General features: G+C 44.0%; 1 protein-coding gene across 1 annotated transcript in view; it reads left to right on the forward strand.

Annotated features, from left to right (window-relative positions):
* Nucleotides 1–21372, forward strand: part of ARHGEF33 (Rho guanine nucleotide exchange factor 33) — a 101259-nt gene that overhangs the window by 52327 nt on the left and 27560 nt on the right. Inside the window, exons 10-16 of the mRNA XM_021670789.2 lie at nt 3780–3909; nt 11474–11606; nt 13649–13732; nt 14853–14936; nt 17299–17447; nt 18461–18625; nt 20172–20991. Coding sequence (XP_021526464.1) covers nt 3780–3909; nt 11474–11606; nt 13649–13732; nt 14853–14936; nt 17299–17447; nt 18461–18625; nt 20172–20991 — 1565 coding nt within the window. The remainder of the gene's footprint in view (nt 1–3779; nt 3910–11473; nt 11607–13648; nt 13733–14852; nt 14937–17298; nt 17448–18460; nt 18626–20171; nt 20992–21372) is intronic.

A 21372-nucleotide genomic window follows, 5' to 3' on the forward strand; every position in this document is an offset into this window, starting at 1 on the left:
CACAGTTCTGAAGATATTCTGGTATGCTTTCTTCTAAAATCTTTATAGTCTTAGTTTTCACATTTAGATCTATGACTTATCCTGAATAAATTTTGATGTACAGTGTGAGAAAGGGGTCCAGGTTCATTTTTTTTTCCAGATGGCTATCCAGTTGTTTCAGCACCATTAATTGAAAATACCTTTTGTTTTCCATTGTTGCATGCAGCAAATCAAGTGGCTTTATATGGGTATCTAATTTTAGACTCTCTTTTTTAAAATTCCAATTATCAGATAATTGACATCTTGACAGTACTGAGTCTTCCATTTGAAGAACATGGTATGTTTCTTCATTTATATAGCTCTTGAATTTTTCTTAGCAATATAACAGAAACTTTACTATTTACATATTGATGTTTTTAATTTTTAATTTCTTTTTATCCATTTATTTTTTTAGAGGTGGAGTTTCCCTTTGTTGCCCAAGCTGGCCTCAACATCCTGGGCTCACGTGATCCACCTGCCTCAGCTTCCCAAGTAGCTGGCACTACAGATACAAGCCACTAAGTCCAGCCATCTTTTTTTTTGAGATAGAGTTTCGCTCTGTCACCAGGCTGGAGTGCAGTGGCACGATCTTGGCTCACTGCAACCTCTGCCTCTTGGGTTCAATCAATTCTCCTGCCTCAGCCTCCCAAGTAGCTGAGACTACAGGTATACGCCACCATGCCCAGCTAATTTTTGTATTTTTAGTAGAGTCGGGGTTTCACCATGTTGGCCAGATGGTCTCAATCTCTTGACTTTATAATCCACCTGCCTTGGCCTCCTGCAGTGCTGGGATTACAGGCATGCATGACTGTGCCCGGCTCATCCCTTTTATTTTTATTTTTATTTTTTTTAATGAGCATTTGCCTCCATCACCCTATACTGCTTTAACCCAGTGTACTGCCATCATCCTGGGACTTCCCAGTCTTCTTAAGAATTCCCTTCATCTACAATGTGAACTGCTATCAAAAAACACATAAAAAAATTTTAAAAAAAATTTTTTTTTAGATAGAATTCCCTTCATCTTTCTCCTCTTTTCGATTCCTGTTTGCTTGTTGTTGATTTTTTTTTTTTTCATCTTCTGTATCCTTGGTTTCTTGGTTTACTCCTGGTTTTGGAGGAACACATTGTCCAGTAGCTTCCACATATGTGATCGCTTGGTGGGTCCTTCTTGTTGGCTTGCTGTGCAGGTGGAGCTGCTTTACTGAGACTGCTGTATTGCAATAGAGAAAGAGTTGAATAAACATACAGGCAGCTAAGCAGCAGACAGGAGTCTATTACTCAAATCAATCTCCCTGAAAATTCAGAGGCTGAATTTGGTGGGCAGGAGGGTAGGGAATGGGTGCTGCTGATTAGTTGGGGATGAAATTACAGGAATGTGGTCCTCAGATGCTGAGTCAGCCTGTGGTGAGGGCCACAAGACTGGCTGAGTCACTGGTTGTGGATCCAGGTGGAGTGAGTTAGCTTCCAGAAATGGAAAAGTCTGGAAAGATGTCTCAAAAGACCAATCTTAGGTTCCACAGTAGGGATGTTATCTATAGCAATAACCAGGGAAGTTACAAATCTTGTGACCTCCAGAACAATGGCTGATTATCATTTAACTATGCCTATACATCTTAGCATAATTCATCATATGAATTCATAATTCATAATACTCACCTTTTGGCCTTTCATTAGTTTTTCAAAGATAGTTTGGGTACCAAATTGGAGGGTATGGGGTTAGTTTTGGGAAGGGCTATTATCATCATTGCTTTAAGTTAAACTATGAACAAAATTGCTCTCAAAAGCTCAGCCTATGCCCAGGAATGAACAAGGGCAGCTTGAGGTTAGATGCAAGATAGAGTCAGCTATGTCAGATTTCCCTTGCTGTCATAATTTTGCAAAAATGGTTTTACATACTTGATTAATAATTTGGCCAAATATTAAATCTTTTTTCCTCATAATTTTGAAGCAATTGTTCCATTGTCCTTTAGCTTCTAATTTTGCTAGTAGAAAGTCCAGTGCCATTCTGATACTCAGTTTTTTGTATGTTACCTGATTTTTCTATCTGGTAATTTTTAGGGTCTTCTTTTTATCCATGGTGTGCTAAAGTTTCACAGTGATGTGATTGCCTTAGAATGATGTAAGTCTTTTTCATTAATTTTGCTGGGCACAAGGGCCCTTTTCTCTGGAAATACATGTCCTCAGATTTTTTTTTTCCTGTTACTAATTTGATAATATCTTCTCGTCCATTTTCTTTCTTTTCTCTGAAACTTCTACTAATCTGATGTTGGATCTCTTGGACTGATTTCCCAACTGCCATCTTTTGCTCTTCTATTTTTCTTCAATACATCTCTTTCTTATTTTTTTTTAAGTAAGGGAAATTTCTTTTATTTCGTCTTCTACTCTTTTATTTTTTTCTATCTTTTAAGTGATGTTTAAAAGTTGCTCCTTTTAAAAAAATTATCCTCTCTTTTTAAAACTAGCATCCTGCAATTGTTAAATGGCTGGAATATGTTTCTTGTATCTCTTTGAGAATATGAATTGTAAGATTAAAAGTTTTTATTCTTTTGTATCCTGCATTGTCTCTGTTTCTTCAGGGTACCCCCTCCTTATAAAAAATATAAGTATATATTCTTTTTTCCTCTCTTTCTTTTGTAGTATAAGCTTTATTCAAATGCATGAGCATCCTTAGCTAAATAAATGTAAGAAAGAGTTCCGAGAAAAACCCTGGAATGTATTGGCCAAGCTTGTAAATCAGTGGGTTTCATTATAGACAGGCTAATCAGATGGCAAATTAACTTTTTGATAGTTGACCTCTTTTTCCTTTTTGAGATGGAGTCTTGCTCTGTTGCCCAGGCTGGAATGCAATGGCACCATCTCAGCTCACTGCAAACTCTGCCTCCTGAGTTCAAGCAATCCTCCTTCCTCAGCCTCCTGAGTAGCTGGGATTACAGGTGTGTGCCACCACATCTGGCTAATTTTTGTATTTTTAGTAGAGATGGGGTTTTGCTATGTTAGCCAGGCTGATCTTGAACTCCTGACCTCAGGTGATCCACCCACCTAGGCCTCCCAAAGTGCTGAGATTACAGGCATGAGCCACCGTGCCTGGCAGATAGCCGACCTCTTTATTTCAGCATCTGTAGATCTTTTTTCCTTGGGCAGTTCAGTTTCTCAAGTGGAAGACCCTCCAATCTCCTGCCTGAAGAGTTTAAACCTGGCTGCTGGCACTCTGGATCTGCAGGGGAAGGAGGCTGAGGGAAGTCTCACTGTTCAGTGTGAAGCCTTCCCTGAGTCCTTTTGTTTTCATTTTAGCATCTCAACTCTCCTATGTCTAAAGTCTTTAGCCCAGATCCCAGAAACCAGGACTTCTCTAGTTTCATTTTTCTTGTTTGCCATGGGGAGGAAGTGAAGAAGTCATCTGGCATGGGGGTGGGGATCTGGAGGTTCAATTGCCCCCTGTGTGGACTTTCAACAATTGCTCCTGCTTTCAGCATTGCCTCTTATTTGCACTTTCTATGTTGCCCCTGGTGTCTCCAATCCTTGAGCTTTCTGGCTGCTTCTCAGCAGATTTTTCATCTGCAGATGGGGACACCAAGACTTTGTGCCCTTTGCTCTGCTGAATGAATCACTGTGTCTCCATTCTGCTTTCTACCTTTCAAAAACTTGCAGATTGTTCTTTTTATTGCTTTCAATATCCTTTTATCGCTTTTTATTGCTTGCATTTAATAGGATTTTCGGAAGAAATGGTTAATATCAAGTCCCTCTTTGGTCTATTTCTAAAGCTAAAAGACAGACTGTGGCCCTGGAACTGCTTGAATCTGAAAGAAAATATGTCATTAACATCTCCCTGATCTTGAAGATAAAAGCCACATTCCAGGGGTCTGATGGAAAGAGGAATTCCAAAGAGAGAAGGTATCCATGCACTCATTGCCTTTGCTTTTCAGATTGATTAGGATTTAAGGTAAGTGGTTTATTGTTTCCACTTTGGGATGGATGTCTGGGGCCTATAAAGAGTTCCAGGAACAGTCTTTGAAAAGAGAAGAGGCAGTGATGGCAGGTGTCTCAGCTCACTTGGTGCTGCTATAACAGAATATCACAGACTGGATAACTTACAATGAACAGAAATTTATTCTCTCACAGTTCTGGAGACTGGGAAGTCTAAGATCAAAGTGCCTGCAGATTCAATCTCTGGTTCCAAGATGGTATTTTATTGTTGTGTCCTCCAGAGAGGAGGAATGTCGTAGCCTCATGTGGCAGAAGAGCAGGAGAGAGCAGGAGAGCCCACTCCCTCAAGCCCCTTTTGTAGTGGCAATAATCCATTCATCAGTTGGAGCTCTCAGACCTAAACACCCACACCCACTATGGGCCCCACCTCCCAATACTGTTGCATTGGGGGTTAGTTTCCAGCACATGAATTTTGGGGCACACATTTAGATCATAGCAATAGGGAACCCCTGGCAAGCCTTAAACTTAGATTTTCACTAAGGTAAGAAAATGAGTGTACTCTGCTGGGCCTTCAGTGTCTCTAACATGCCTTTTAAAAACTTTAAGGGGGAACAGATGCTACAGTGAGGGAAGCATTGCTCTCTGTTGCCATCTGCATGGGGTCTCCATGGGTCACAGATCTCTTAGAAGCACAAGGGAATGAATGTGTGGAAAACTTAAGCACTCAGTGGCCATTAGAGAAATGACACAGGGCTGATATAACTCTGGACCTGGGCCTTTCTTATTATCATGTGGGTGATCTCATAGCACTGGGTAGTGCATGCTCGCGCACAGGTTCTGCCACCCGTGGTAACAGCACGCTTTCCCAATGTCACAGCACTCCTCCACCTATATCTGTTCATAGTCTTTAGATTTTTTTTCTGTTTCCTTCTCTGTTCGGAGAAAGCAGGAAGGAGGAAAGCAAGACTTGGTGAAAAAGATTAATGTAATGAATATGTAATAATCCAGAAAAATTGAGGAAAGGCCAATTCAAAGGAATGGGAAATCTGGATTATGGACCACTATGAACATATGTGGCACTATTACTTGAAACATTCCATTGGGTAATATACACTGGTGGTTCGTAAATTCTGAATCTACCCAGGGAAGCCCCTAATTGTATTTTCCTGCTCCTTACCATGCCCCCAAATCCATTTGACTTGGTGGCTGCCAACAATATACTCAGTCACCAAAACACACTGCTGATCCTCCTACCTAAATAACCGAGTGAGGCACTACTCCGTGACAAACCCACAAGTGGCTTAACTATTTTCAAGAGTGATTTTACTACAAAAGCAAGGTGAACAAAATACAAAGCAACAAGAACAGAAAGGCAAAGGTGACCCAGCTAACGCTGTGACCAGGCAAGGCTCTGGACTGGGCCTCACCTTCTCTCAGAGGCTGCCAGATTCTCAGCACTTCCTTCCCCATCTGACCCTTCCCATTGCCCCTCCTAGACCCTCCCAGCTGCACTGCAGGCCTCTGGAAGTCTCGATGGCCTCTCACTATATCGCTGTTGCCAAAGACCTACTCAGTTTATGGTAATGAAATCTAAAGGCGGTCTGCCCTTTGGTGTGGCTTTACTTCCACATGGAAAATTCTAAGCCAGCAGCATCTCTTCTTAGTCTGAAAATCTGGGGAGGCAGGGCAAGGCTGGGAAAAGAGAAAGCACTGTTTACTGTGGAAGGGAGTAATAAGCAGCTGCTCTGCTAGGCACTTGATTTATAACTTCATGAACTGTTCAGCAGAACCCTGTGACCCCTACCTTACAGATACAGGCACTAAGGCCCAGGGAAGTCTAAAGCCACAGAGCCCAGGAGTGCCAGGATTCAAAGCAGGCCTGCCCTACCCTCTACTGTGTGCGGTCACCACATCAAACCGCTTCCCTAAGGCCACCGCCTTCTTTAACAGCACTATGTAAAGTTTCTCAGAGAGGTAGAAGCACTGAGTGTCTCTTCCTATTTAAAAACCCAATCTTCCCTCTTGAACTATAAGTTTTTACTTCAGATCTCAGTTGATTTTTTAAGTAGGGCTTCTTCACCTCAGCCTCCCAAAATGCTGGGATTACAGGCATCAGTCACCGTGCTCAGCTATAAGTATCATCTTACTTTCATAGAGGATTGTATGATAGCTTTAATTTTTTAATCTTGTAGGAGTTGGGGGACAGATCTACTCCTCTTCCTAGTGACGGGTCATAAGAGAATGTCTTAGAAAAATAGGAGGTGACAAGGCCAGGCGCGGTGGCTCACGCCTGTAATCCTAGCATTTGGGAGGCTGAGATGGGTGGATCACCTGAGGTCAGGAGTTTGAGACCAGCCTGACAAACATGGCAAAACCCCGTCTCTACCAAAAATACAAAATTAGCCGGGTATGATGGCACATGCCTGTAATCCCAGCTACTCGAGAGGCTGAGGAGATTGAGGCAGGAGAATTGCTTGAACCCGGGAGGCAGAGGTTTTGGTGAGCTGAGGTGGCACCACTGCACTCCAACCTGGGCAACAAGAGCAAAACTCCAACTCAAAAAAAAAAAAAAATCATAATGGTTATTTCAAGAATCCATGATAATGCTATTCATGTTAGTTATTTGCTAGGCTAACCCTCTTTTTTCTTTGCACAGACCAAGCAGAGAAAAGCTTCAACCCAATACTCTTCATTAGGACTGAATATGAAGTCTCTGGTTCTGAGCTTGGTGGTGCTGCTGTTTTTCTATCCTAGAGTTATATTTTCATTATCCTCCTCCACTCATTATCTTTTTCTTTTTTAAAAGCTTTTCTGAAACCTCTGTGTGCAGTTTATTTTTTTCTTTATTTTTTTGAAACAAGATCTCACTCTGTTGCCCAGGCTGGTGTGCAGTGGTGCAATCTCGGCTCACTGTAACTTTCACTTCTCAGGTTCAAGTGATTGTCCTGCCTCAGCCTCCTGAGTAGCTGCGATTACAGGCACACACCACCATGCCCAGCTAATTTTTGTAGTTTTAGTAGAGACGAGGTTTCTCCATCTTGGCCAGGCTGGTCTGGAACTCCTGACCTCAAGTGATCTGTCCACCTCGGCCTCTCAGAGTGTTGGGATTACAGGCATGAGCCACCATGCCTGACTTGTATGTGTACTTTAAATAGACCAGCTGAAGGAAATACAAAGCAGAATGAGATTATTCCTTTTCTCTGTTGGCATTTTTCTCCATGCAAAGATGAAAATAAGTGTATTAACATTTACTACCTTTCCCATCAGAAACCACATGCTTCAACACTTTTTACCCTGTTGGAAAGTAACCTAGGATGCAAATAATCCCCACTGCAAGTACAACTTGACACTCAAGCCTGAGGTGACCACATCTTCTCCAACCTATTAAATAAAACCTTAGGTTTTTCCTTAAAAAAAAAAAAAAAGTGAGTCACTCAAGAGCTTCCTCAGCCTGTTTGAAGCCAGCCCTGCCCCTGGCCGAAAGGGCTGGAAGTTGCAGGGGCACATGCTGCTGGCTGACACCTGGGCAGAGCTAGAGGGCTGTGGTTCATTTGTTTGGTTTGTTTAGAGACAGGCTGGAGAAGGGTATAGTGGCCCAATCATAGCTCACTGCAGCCTCAAACTTCTGGGCTCAAGTGATCCTCGCGCCTCAGCATCCCCAGTAGCTGGGATTACAAGCATGAGCCACCACGCCCTGCTAATTTTTCAGTTTATTATAGAGATGGCATCTCACTCTGTTGACCAGGCTGTCATGTGTTGAAGGATCACAGAAGTTGGGGTTCTGTTCATTCCTTGTTATGACTGAGTAGTAGTAAAAAAAAAAAAAAAAAAAAAAAAAGAAGTTGGAGTTCTGGGCTTTTTTGGCTCTGACCTAGGTAGAGCCACAGCCTCAGGATCACAGTGCTGTCTGAACACTTGTGGAGGGGGCAGTGATCAGTTCAGCAGGATTGTCCATTAGCCTTGTAAGCTAAATTCCAGTGCTATGTCCAGCAAGAACTCAACAAGCGTCATGCTACAGATCACCACCAGGTGGCACACGTTTAATGATCATGCCCATCCAAGGTGGTGGGAACCTGCTGCTGCGAAGCTCAGGAGTTATTTTAGCCTCTTACTGGGCAGGCAAAAGCTAAGTTATTAACCTGAAACTATAACTGGATTTTTCTTTCTTGCTTTTAGTGTATTTCCCTCACTGATTAAGTATATATTCTTGGGAGATAAATACTCTGAAGGCTTTAGAAATAATAAACTACTCATGTTGCCATAATTTCATCCCCAGTGAGGAAAAGAAAAAAAAGCTGAGCTCTGAATATTTTGTCTTCTGAAAAAGCTGCTTCTGGGAGTCAGGTCTGGTGCCAGGCGAAAGAGTGAAATAGGTGAAGTGTGGCTGTACTTCGTGCCGTCTTTCTCCCTTTGCTCTCTGTCTTCTGATTTCACACTCCTCCCTAATTTCAAATACCCTTGTTAAATTTTTTTTTTTAAAGTTTAAAGCCCATTTAAAACATTTTATACAGAACCCACTGTAGGTCATTGTTTTTCATGTAACTTATGAAACAGTAAGTACACTTCATATAACAGCTTAGGCTCTTCTCACATTGCTGTAAAGAATACCTGAGACTGGGTAATTTATAAAGAAAAGAGGCTTAATTGGATCACAGTTCTGCAGGCTGTACAGGAAGCATGGTGCTGGCATGCTGGCATCTGCTCGGCCTCTGAGGAGGCCTCAGCATTTTGCTCTTTCTGTTTTGTTTTGTTTTGTTTTTTTTAGATGGAGTCTCACTCTGTCACCCAGGCTGGAGTGGCGTGATTTTGGCTCACTGCAACCTCCGCCTCCCCAGGTTCAAGCAATTCTCTGCCTCAACCTCCTGAGTAGCTGGGATTACAGGCACCTGCCACCATGCCTGGCTAATTTTTTTGTATTTTTAGTAGAGACAGGGTTTCACCATCTTGGCCAGGCTGGTCTTGAACTCCTGGCCTTGTGATCCACCTTCCATGGCTTCCCAAAGTGATGGCATGAGCCACCACACCCAGCCCTGTTTTTTTGTTTTTTTGTTTTTTTGTTTTTTAGATGGAATTTCACTCTTGTTGCCCAGGCTGGAGTGCAATGCCATGATCTCGGCTCACTACAATCTCTGCCTCCCGGGTTCAAGCGATTCTCCTGCCTCAGCCTCCTGAGTAGCTGGGATTACAGGAGCACACCACCACACCCAGCTAATTTTGTATTTTTATTAGAGACAGGGTTTCTCCATGTTGGTCAGGCTGGTCTGAAACTCCCGACATCAGGTGATCTGCCCACCTTGGCCTTCCAAAGTGCTCGGATTGCAGGCGTGAGCCACCACGCCCAGCCTCATTTTGCTCTTTCAGTACAATCAGTTGTGTTTTTCTCCATCAGGTTTATGGTCTTCTCCCAGTTAGTATATCTTCTAGCCACCCCTCCAAATTCCCCTCTGATCTGGGTAGGGATTTCTTTGATCTCCTAAGCCCACTGTTCCATTGTAGGTGCTGAGATCAGGAGGCCTCTCCTCCTGTGTTAATGGATCAGCTGGCTTTGTACATGTGGAGGCTGCAGGCATAGGTGGTGGAGGAAGTGGAAGGCTTCCTTGTATCTTTTCACAGGGGGCTGAGTACCCTCTTTTGGTGTTTGTGTGTCTCCTCTGAGCTATAGTTACAGGGATCACTTTGCTTTGCTTGGAAATGAGTTGAAAAAAACCTCCTCTCAATCTGGTGTCCTTCCTATTGTCCCAACAAAGGTTTGCTTGTTGGCAGAGCACCCCGGTTGTCCACCAACTTACTCTCATTTGACCCTGGGGAAATACTCAAATAAGTTCAGATCAACCAGACCATCTCTTTTCTGTATGTTAAACTTGTGGTGCTCAAAGCATAAGGGAACCTACCTTGTCACCAAGTTAGAAGCCCAGAAAAACTCCACTTCTTTTTGTTTTTTTCTTCCTCTTTCCTATAGGCCTCTAATCGCCTCACTCTTACCCAGCTAGTCCCCCTTCCTCTTCCTCCCATGATTCTATCTCTCCTCTCCACCCACCCTTCTCTGATGTCTCCCTTCACTTCATTACTTCTGAGGTACATTGCAAGTACATTGCAAAATAGAAGAGAGGGATGGAAGAGTAGAAAAGGTGCTTTGTAAAATTTCAGGGAGTAGCAGGCCAGGCCTGGTCAGTAGCTGTGTTAGGCTGTTCTCACATTGCTATAAAGAATACCTGAGACTAGGCAATTTATAAAGAAAAGAGGTTTAATTGGATTACGGTTCTGCAGGCTGTACAGGAAGCATGATCTGCTCGGCCTCTGGGGAGGCCTCAGGAAACTGACAATCACGGTGGAAGGCGAAGGGGAAGCAGGCATGTCATAAGCCAGAACAGGAGCAAGAGAGAAAGACGGAGGCACTGCACACTCTTAAACAGCCAGATTTCATGAGAACTCAATCACCATCACTATTACTTGGTAGGACAGTATCAAAAGGGATGGTGCTAAACCACTCACAAGAAATTCACCCTCATGACACAGTCACCTCCCACCAAGCCCCACCTCCAACACTGGGGATTACATTTCAGTATGAGAGTTGGGCAGGGACACACATCCAAATTATTTGAATAGTCTACCCAAACAACACTCTGTCCTGGCCCGGTATTCCTCTTAGAAACTGAAGAAAAGGAAAAAAGAAACCCTCTCATATCCTACAACTCCCTGAGCTTTTTAATTGCCAGCTTTAAACAATTTTTCTTCCTTACCTAAATAGCAGTCTCCTACTGGTAGCTGAGAATGGCCATATAGATGCCACCTGAGTGCTGCATCCACCACACTAATTAGAATAGACTATTTTGTCCATCAAATAGGAATAACTCTAAAACATTGAAAAGGTATCCCTTAGAATTTCCACTGTGTGTCATTTAAATAAGTCAGTACCAGGTTAGGTTTAAAAAGGTCTTTCAAGTGATGTGCTCTTTATTTTTATTTTATTTATATGTGTGTTTATTTTTTTGAGACAGAGTCTCACTCTGTTACCCAGGCTGGGGTGAAGTGGAGTGATCTCAGCTCACTGCAACCTCTGCCTCCCTGATTCAAGTGATTTCTCCTGCCTTGGACTCCCAAGTAGCTGGAACTACAGGTGCACGCCACCATGCCCAGCTAATTTTTTATATTTTTCGTAGAGACAGGGTTTTGCCATGTTGGCCAGGCTGGTCTCAAACTCCTGACCTCAGGTGATCCACCCGCTCTAAAAGTGCTGAGATTGCAGGTGTGGCACACTGGGCCTCTTTATTAGTTCAATACGTATTTGTATAGGAGCCGTCAGTAAAGGGTTTTTTGTTGTTGTTGTTTTTGTAGTCTGGGGATATCTGCTATTAGGTGTGCAATGAAAAACTTAAAAAAAAAAAAAAAAAAACTTTAAAAAATCCTAAATGCAGGCCTGTGACTCAGAGTATGGTGATGGCTGGGAGAATGGGCCCTGCCGTGTATATTTTTGTAGGGTCCTTTCTTCTCTACACCTGGTTTGTGTGATTCATGTCTATTCTGTTTCAAGCCTCTTTCCTGGCTCTTTACGGTACCTCGTCCAGCAGCACCTGGATCTGCTTCACGCACTGCAGGAAAGGGTCCTGAAGTGGCCACGCCAAGGCGTTCTTGGAGATTTATTCCTTAAGTTAACAAATGATGAGGTAAGGTTTTATCTGCCCCTCTATACATTTTACTTATATGTATTTGTGTCTCATTTGTCTACTTCTCTTAATAGAGAATCTAGAAGCAGTGAATTTCAGAGCTAGAGGAGCTACTGAGATCTAGTGTAACTTCTCATTCTACATACAGATCATTCCATGATTCAGAGAGATTTAAGAGCCTTGCTGAAATCACAGGTAGTTGGAGATCTGTGAGTAGAATCCTAAGTTAGTTCTTCTGACTTCTAGTTCAGAGCTTTCCACTGTCCTATAACTGCCTCCATTGAATACACATGTGTATGTGTGTATGTATCGTGTTTGTGTTTACATAAATGCATGTATATATGTATTTGTGGGCCTGGTGTGGTGGCTCACTCATTCCTGTAATCTGAACACTTTGGGAGGCTGAGGCAGGAGGATTGTTTGAACCCAGGACTTTGAAACTAGCCTGAGTAACACAGCAAGACCCTGTCTCAAATAAATTAAAGAAAAAAAGATGTGTGTGTATATATATATATTTGTGTGTATATATATATTTGTGTATATATATATGCACACATGCATATATATATACACACACATGAGAGTTTGTATATACATGTGCATTTTCACACACAATTTTCATTTCTTTAAAAAATGTGATGGGTGGTTATTGTCTTGAATTTTACAATCTCTATAATATCCTACAAAGAAAATATGATCTAAGCCGGAGGTTGCAAACTTAAATGCCTACAGAGCCAGACAGTGGCATAAATGAGTGAACACAGTATGGACTGGTGTGGAGTGTGAGCTGGAGTGGAGCACCTGTGTGGTTCTACAAGGAATAGCTACTCAGCTCTATCCACTTGTTATGCAGGAAAAAAGGAGCTGAGTTGCCTGAGCTTCTGGTATTTTAAGAAAAGCTGGAAATCCAGAATTTTGTGGGAAATTTTATGATTTTTAAAAGATTTTGTGGGCTAATTAAAATTGGTCTGCAAGCCAGACTTTGCCTGGAATCAATTTTTGTATATCAATTATTCTCAACTCTGGATAACAATACAAAGTTAACAGATTATTTTCTTCCATAGACTAGAGTGGGTATAATGTACTAATATCCTTTAATATCACTTTTACTCTCTTGTGTTCAGAAGGCTTTGTTTAGCTCAGAATTAATATAATCTTAGAAGCTGATAATGATTTTCCTAAGAGGATAATGCATAGATAAATATTCAATTAGTGGAAATATGCAATTACTAGAAAATGTTGTGAACCACTAGTCTGGATAACGTGAAGTGGGGTGGGCAAGAGTCCTTCATCTGGACATAGATGATTGGCTGAAATGAAATGGAATTACAAAAAATACATTTTTATTATTAAATGATTAAAAAATACATTTGCAACTTACATAAACCTCCCTCCTCCCTGGGTTTATTATTTCACTTTCTCTCATTAGGGAATGGATGCTGAGGTTTTCTCTTCTTTTTTTTTTTTGAGACGGAGTCTTGCTCTGTCACACAGGCTAGAGTGCAATGGCACAATTTCAGCTCACTGCAACCTTTGCCTCCCAGGTTCAAGTGGTTCTCCTGCCTCAGCCTCCCAGTAGCTAGGATTACAGGCACACATCACCATGCCCAGCTAATTTTTGTATTTTCAGTAGAGATGGGGTTTCACCATGTTGGCCAGGATGGTCTCAAACTCCTGACCTCAGGTAATCTGCCTGCCTTGGCCTCCCAAAGTGCTGAGATTATAGGCCTGAGCCACTGCACCTGGCTGATGCTGAGTTTTGGTTCCCAAGCAGTAGGGATGTTTACCTTAAAACCAAAAAGTTTTTTTTTTTTTAAAGCCCCAAAATATATCAAGAACACATTAAATGAGTAAGATAATCTCTGCAACATACTCTTTTGATTTACATATATAACTCTATAAAAATATTATCGATCCTGTTTTCAGGTTCTTACCATGCATTTTTGTGTTTGTTTTTTGTTTCTTTTTATTATTTTTAAATATTTAAATCAGGAGAGAGCTGGAGTAACTTTTTTGTTTCTTTCTATGTGTTTGTTTTAAAGAATAATTTCTTGGATTATTACGTTGCCTACCTGAGGGACCTGCCTGAGTGCATCTCATTGGTTCACGTTGTTGTCCTGAAAGAGGTGAGTTAACACCATGTATCTGCTATCCTTCATCTGCACATGGCATCCATATGATGTTGTTCATCCACCCAGTCAATACGGCACATGCACTCTGCTTTCTAGGCTGGGGAATGGCCTGAACAGAGCCACTGACACTACTACCTGGCATTAGGGGAACTGACTTAAGGATCAGTGCCATTGTGTTGGTCCTCTCCCTGCCTTACTGACCCTCTCTTCCATCATTGGAATCATAGACAAACTAAATGGGTGTTCTATGCAGAGATCTCCAGGCTGCAGCTTACATGCTGTATGTGGTGGGTTTTTTTCAGTCTCAGAAGATGTGACTCTGAATATTAAACTTCTCATCCTTTGTCAGTTTATAAGATTGTAAGGTGGCTTAGTCATGTTGCTTGAAGTATTGCTACTGCAGTGATACATTAGGTGCTCAGTAAGCACATATACATGTATAACAACTTAGTTATTTCAGATCAATAGGAAAAAACAGTGTCAGAAGCCCCAACACTAAGAATCAAATTTCACAAGAGATGAGAGGCTCTGTCTTATTAAGTTTCTACTTCAACCCCCCACTACTCCCAACCCAGTATAATGCCTACCACATGTTAGCTTTCAGCTAATATCTGGGAAAGAAGAGAAGGAGAAGGAAGGGACATGGAGAAAGTGCAGCGTTTTTCTGCGGCCAGGCCAGCTCACTAGTTTTGAATCACACACACTCCTTTTCCACTCTCCTGAGGCTCCAAGTCTCCCTTCAAGCCTATTACTACACCATTGTCATGATTACTTGCTGGAGAGCCTTAATGAATTCATTCAACTCAGATATGGTTTATTGATTACCCACTTCTGTCTGGAACTGCGCTAAGATGAGGGGAAGGAGAGGGTAGTTTGGAAATTTGGATGGATTCAGAAGAAGTATATGAAATGCTCCCTTCTGGAGAAGAGTTATCCCCTAAGGCATGTCCCTGAACATGTGGCCTCTCCCATGAGAGATCAGTGCTCTATAACAATCTCCAGGAAGAAAATGCTGTGGGAGGAAACCCTTCCTACTCTGGCGGGACCGACTCAGAGGTTCTGTTGCCATAGCTGGAGGAACACTGAAGAGTGACTTGACCTTTCTTTCACTCAGGGTGATGAAGAGATTAAATCTGACATCTACACGTTGTTTTTCCACATAGTCCAGCGCATCCCTGAATATCTGATACATCTGCAGGTAGGCGTGGGTGGGAAAGCCACCGAACTGATTTTCATGCTAAATAATGATTGTCTTTGGCTCCCAACTGAGAAAGACTGTAACGCCTCAAGAATCGTTAATATTTCTAAAAAGTGTTTACCTAGATTGTTATGATTACCCCATAGCCCATAATGCCCTGTGGTATGAGCTAAAATCTTTTTTCTTTTTTTTTGAGATGGAGTCTCAATCTGTCACCCAGGCTGGAGTGTAGTGGCAAGATCTTGGCTCACTGCAACCTCTGCTTCCTGGGTTCAAGTGATTCTCCTGCCTCAGACTCCCAAGTAACTGGGACTACAGGCACGCACCACCATGTCCAGCTAATTTTTGTATTTTTAGTAGAGATGGGGTTTCACCATGTTGGTCTTGAACTCCTGACCTCAAGTGATCCACCTGCCTTGGCCTCCAAAAGTGCTGAGATTACAGGTGTGAGCCATTGTGACCAGCTGATAATCTTTATTTCTAAAAATTTTCAGCTCATGATGCTTACCTCTGAAGTTCTATTTTTACTTACCAGCAATTTCCACCTCAGCTGATCCAGGATCTTTCTAGAACCACTCCTACTAGATTCTAAGCACCTCATCCAGTTCTTTCTGCTTTGGTTTTACAGCCATGTAAATGCCACCCCCGACATCTAAATATCTCTAACCTGCCCACTTTACTGCTATCCTACTTTCTTTTGGCATGGGTCCAGAGTTCTACTATACCATGCTTAAGCTTTATGTCATCGAAGAGGCATGAAGATGATGAGCTGATGTCTTCACACCATTTTCCTGCAGTGCTTGTGATATCCTGGAGGAAGTAGACTTGAAAGAGAGGCTTACTAACCCCCACCAGACCCTCTTCTTTCCTCCACCGACCTGTTCTGGTTTAACTGCTGACTGATCTTAAGTAATTCAATGAAAGTATCTTAGAAATACTTGGGATTAATCTCAGGTAGAAGTAGTCCAGTAGTCCAGTATCAGCATCTGGACCATGGAGAACCACACAGGTGCTCCACTCCAGCTCACACTCCATACCGGTCCATACTGTGTTCACTCATTTATGCCACTGTCCGGCCCTGTAGGCATTTAAGTTTGCAACCTCTGGCTTAGATAATACTTTCTTTGTGGGATACTGATACTTTTTTTTTTTTTTTTTTGAGATAGGGTCTGGCTTTGTTGCCCAGGCTGGAGTGTGGTGGTGTGATTTTAGCTCACTGCTGCCTCAACTTCCCCGGCTCAAGCAATGCTCCCACCTCAGCCTCCTGCGTAGCTGAGACTTAGGTGCGTGCCACCATGCCTAGCTTATTTTTGTATTTTTTGTAGAGACAGGGTTTACCTGTGTTGCCCAGGCTGGTCTTAAGCTCTTGGGCTCAAGTGATCCTCCCGCCTTGGCCTCCCAGAGTGCTTGGATTGCAGGTGTTAAGCCACCACCCGTGGCCTGAAAAGACTTTCAATTGTGTATAGCTTTCGATCCTAAAAACATTTTCTCACAATAATGATCTTATTTAATTCTTACAACAATCCCATGAAAGAGGTATTGTTGTTATATTTTATAAGAGAAAATGCAGGGCCAAAGAAATTAAGAATTTACCCAAGTTAACACACCTAGTAGGTAAAAAAACCTAGGACAGAAACTCAGGTTTTGCAAATAGTAGAATATGGCAAACAAGCCCTGGTTCTACTCTCTGAGTTGAGTTCAGAGCGTGCCTCCATTATTTACTACAGGTGTGACCTGATGAAGATCATTTAACTTCTTCATACCTCGATTTCCTTATTTGTTAAATGGAGTTAATAACAGTACAGATGTAAGTAGGTTGCGGTAAAAATTAAATGAGATAATATATGTAAAGGACTTACTACCTGGCAATAGGAAGTACTCGATACATTTTAGCTTTCCCAAATCCAAATCGCACTCATGTTCCACTACAGCACAGCAGGGACTATAACGGGAGGGGCCTCCAGGCTTGATCATAAACATCCTCCTCCCTCGCCTGCCTTGATGCCTGATGCTCTTAACATTGGTCTGGCTCTTTTGAGTTAAGGCACTGCTTATAGACAGTAATTGTTAGAATTCCTCTACTACTTCAGAGGTCTAATTAGGAGATGCTTCTAACTTTTCAAATGAAATTATGTTCACGTTCAACTCAAACAGGTACGATAGTGATTTATTTTTCCCTTGGTGTGATAGAGAGCAGCCAGTTTGACCTTTCAGCATGTAATTAGATGGGTCATGTGTATTGTTCGTTGTTTTGATTAAATGGCTATCAAATTCCCACAACACATCAAGGTGAGGCGCAGAAGAGACAACACAAATTTTCATGCTAATTATGCAATGCTGCTTCCTTTTTCCCTCCATCCAGAATGTCCTGAAGTTCACAGAGCAGGAGCACCCTGACTATTATCTACTCCTGGTGTGTGTCCAGCGCCTCCGAGTATTTATCTCACACTACACCCTGCTGTTTCAATGCAATGAAGATTTGCTTATTCAGAAACGGAAAAAGCTCAAGAAGTAAGGTTCTGATGGTGTAGTCTAAAGGGTCAAAGACTTCTGAGAGTAGAGATATACACCAGTTACTGTGGGTGTCTTTCACAAGTAACCACGTTGTGTGTTAAGTAGTTGAAATGCAGTGATGGGAGGTGGAAGGGAAGAGAAAAGGGGAGAGAAAGAGCTGGTCAGGCTGGCTACAGGAGGAAGACACTGACTACTCAGGGAAAATTACATTAACAAAAAAACACTTCACTCTACTGCTTACGTAGACCCCCTCTTGTCCCATGTTGCTAACCACCTCGAAAATAGTTCACTGCTCTAAACTTGCCTGGTCAAAATTTCAGTTAAAAGGCCGCAACATGGTTTCCTTTATTAATTCAACAAATATTTATTGAGCACCTATTTTATATCAGGCACTGTTCCACGCACTGTTCCATGCACTGAATATACTGAAAGGAACAAAATGGCCCCAACCAAATCTTTGCCACATGGAGCTTCCTTTTTAGAGTTGGACAGTGAGCAAATAAATAAGATGGTGATATATGATATGGATAAAAATAAAGCAAATAAGGGAGGAGAATTTTGGTTAGGTTTTACATTAGGGAGAAATAGGAAGGTTGATTAGGGAGAATCTGAGCTTTGGAGGGAACAGAAGCAACCCACAGCCCAGCTTCCTAATGACCTGGATTTCCTTCCATTTCATCCCAACTCCTGTGGAGGAAAACAGAATCATTTCTGTGGAAGCTTCAGACCAGAAAAAGATGCTGTCTCCCAAGCCAGGGCTCCTGTGATGGAATGTGTCTCTCCACAACCCCAGCCCTTCCCCCAAGCTCTTTTCAGCCTGTGAATCAGCTTCCCTACTCCTGCTAGCTTGCACCCTATTAAGTAAGCAACTTAGTTTGCAAAGGCCCTGGAGATAGAGACCTTCATAGCAAACTTTATCTGAGACATCTCTCTTTTTTGGCATAATCTATGTGTTCAGAGAGCCACTTTGCCACTGTACAACCTCAGAACTATGACTTCCATTCTGTTAGGTCATCCATGGCGAAGCTGTACAAAGGGCTGGCTTCCCAGTGTGCCAATGCCGGGCAAGATGCTTCCCCCACTGCAGGTCCTGAGGCTGTCCGTGACACTGGGATCCACTCAGAAGAGATGCTGCAACCCTACCCTTCTGCTCCCAGTTCTGGCCCTGCTGTCACGTAAGCACCTGTTGCTGTGGGAAGGTCAATGCCAATGCCTTTGGGACCCAGGCAGTTTGTGTGGGTCAGCAGGGCAGCCTACATTCCTCTGTCCCTTTCCTCATTAGGCCTACATGTGCCAGCCAGGCAGCCAACCAGATGCTTAGGTCCCAGAGGAATGCACTAATGTTAAAGGACAGGTGTAGAAAGTGGGAAGAGAGGCAGAAAGTAGATATTTACTTCATGGATCGCTTCAACTCTTGAGTCAGTTACAAAACTTCATCTTCTTTGAAATGCAACAAGTAGAGCCAAAAGTATGAAACCCCTAGAGATTATACCCAGACTGAATAGTAAGGCTGTCACTGCACTTTGTGTGGAAAATAAAACACCTAATCTTTCTTCCAAGTTAAAAGAGAATTCAAATGAGGTCAATATTTTGTTTCACTATTTCTTTCACATGTTAACATGAGACCTAATTTTCATTTTAAGACCACCAGAGTAAAATATTGGTTTTAGCATTCTGGTTTGTTTTTGTTTTTTGAGATGGAAGTGCAATGGCACGATCTCAGCTCATTGCAACTTCCACCTGCCAGATTCAAGGGATTCTCCTGCCTCAGCCTCCCGACTAGCTGGGATTACAGGTGCATGCCACCATGCGCGCCTAATTTTTGTAGTTTTAGTAGAGACAGGGTTTTACCATGTTGGCCAAACTGGTCTCGAGCTCCTGACCTATGGTGATCCATCTGCCTCAGCCTCCCAAAGTCTTTGTGCACTTCTATGGTAGAATTAAAATATGAATATATAAACTAGCAGAGTACTTCTGGTCAGTGTCCATTTACATCTGTCAATTCAAGTCCAGCACAACTGGACATCCCATTTGATGGTACCCTATCCTAGTTTGTAAACTGTGTAAATTATCCATTACCCATGACTCCAAAAACCAAAATCCCTCCATGAAATTGGGCATATGCAGATTGACAGCTTTTACATATTGGTAATTCTTTGTAGGAGGAAGTTTGAGATGAATTATATAGCATGCGTTATAGCGACAAGGAATACTTTTTAAATTATATTACGAAAATTTCAAATCTACATAGAATACTGTGAACCCGCACATGCCATCATCCAGATTCAATAGGTATCAAGATCACCCTACGTTTACTTTATCTAGGAACGTAATTTGCTTTTTGAGTGTGAAGATCCACCAGCCGAACAAGAGTTGAGTTTCCATTATCTTGTATGACTTTGCTAGGGCAAGCAAGGGAGAGCGAGCTTGAAGGCGTGCCTTGGAGCACCGCAGGTGGTGAGGCGGGCCTGGGGTTCCACGTGGGGTGATGGCCATCCCTGACCCGCCGGCCATCTCCCGGAAGCTCAGACGATGCCTTCGGGCCTCCGCTCGACAGACTACCATTTCCACTCTGCGCCTGGGGACTGGGGTTCGTGGAAGCGCCTGAGTGGAAGTTTGTGAAGCTTGGGAGGTAGCGGCCAGGAGGGGCACGGGCAGGCGAGAGGCCGGCACTCACCGGCCGTAAGCACACCTCTTTTGTACTCTGTTTCCCTCCTAAAGACATCTGATGCCCCCAGTGAAGAAAAGCCAACAGCAGCAAAGCCTGATGGAGAGCATGCAGCCCGGGAAGCCCAGTGACTGGGAGCTGGAGGGCAGGAAGCACGAGCGGCCCGAGAGCCTCCTGGCGCCCACGCAGTTCTGCGCGGCCGAGCAGGACGTGAAGGCGTTGGCCGGGCCCCTGCAGGCCATCCCGGAGATGGACTTCGACCCCTCTCCGGCCGAGCCGCTGGGCAACGTGGAGCGCTCCCTCCGCGCCCCGGCCGAGCTCCTGCCCGATGCCCGCGGCTTCGTGCCTGCAGCCTACGAGGAGTTCGAGTACGGCGGCGAGATCTTCGCGCTGCCTGCGCCCTACGACGAGGAGCCGTTCCAGGCCCCGGCCCTCTTCGAGAACTGCTCGCCCGCCTCCTCTGAGTCCAGCCTGGACATCTGCTTCCTGCGGCCCGTCAGCTTCGCCATGGAGGCCGAGCGGCCGGAGCACCCGCTGCAGCCGCTACCCAAGAGCGCCACGTCACCGGCGGGCAGCAGCGGCGCCTACAAGCTGGAGGCGGCGGCGCAGGCGCAGGCGCAGGCGCACGGCAAGGCCAAGCCGCTGAGCCGCTCGCTCAAGGAGTTCCCGCGTGCGCCGCCCGCCGACGGCGTGGCTCCGCGCCTCTACAGCACGCGCAGCAGCAGCGGCGGCCGCGCGCCCATCAAGGCCGAGCGCGCCGCACAGCCGCACGGGCCGGCCGCCGCAGCTGTCGCCGCCCGTGGCGCGCCCCGGACTTTCTTCCCCCAACAGAGATCCCAAAGCGAAAAACAGACCTATTTGGAAGTAAGGAGGGTAAAGTAACACCGAACCGAAACCCAGAGCGTCTGCGGCCCCAGGCCTAGATCTGCAGGAAGCAGCCCGAGTTCTCCTAGCGTGGAGGGGCGGGGGGCCGGGCCAGGCTAGGGGCTCGGGAGCGCGCTCGGGGGGCGGAGGCGGAGGGAGAGCCGGGGGAGCCCCCGCACCCCGCGAGCTGTAGGCTATCTCGGTGGCCCTGGAAGGGGAGTGGCCGCGCGTGTTCTCCAGTACCAGGACCCAAAGAGCATGCCTCATATGGTATACGAGGGACGGCAGAGATAGCAAAGAAGCCCGCGATTCTTTATCTCTGATTTATCACACACACGTTTAGGGCGTTATGGGGACTCTTCCTGCTTAGGTGAAGAGTTGCACTTTTTT

This window comes from Aotus nancymaae, unplaced genomic scaffold (genome assembly GCF_030222135.1).
Source record: "Aotus nancymaae isolate 86718 unplaced genomic scaffold, 86718_ANA_hifiasm-v0.15.2.pri h1tg000057l, whole genome shotgun sequence".
In the NCBI taxonomy this organism is placed as follows: domain Eukaryota; kingdom Metazoa; phylum Chordata; class Mammalia; order Primates; family Aotidae; genus Aotus; species Aotus nancymaae.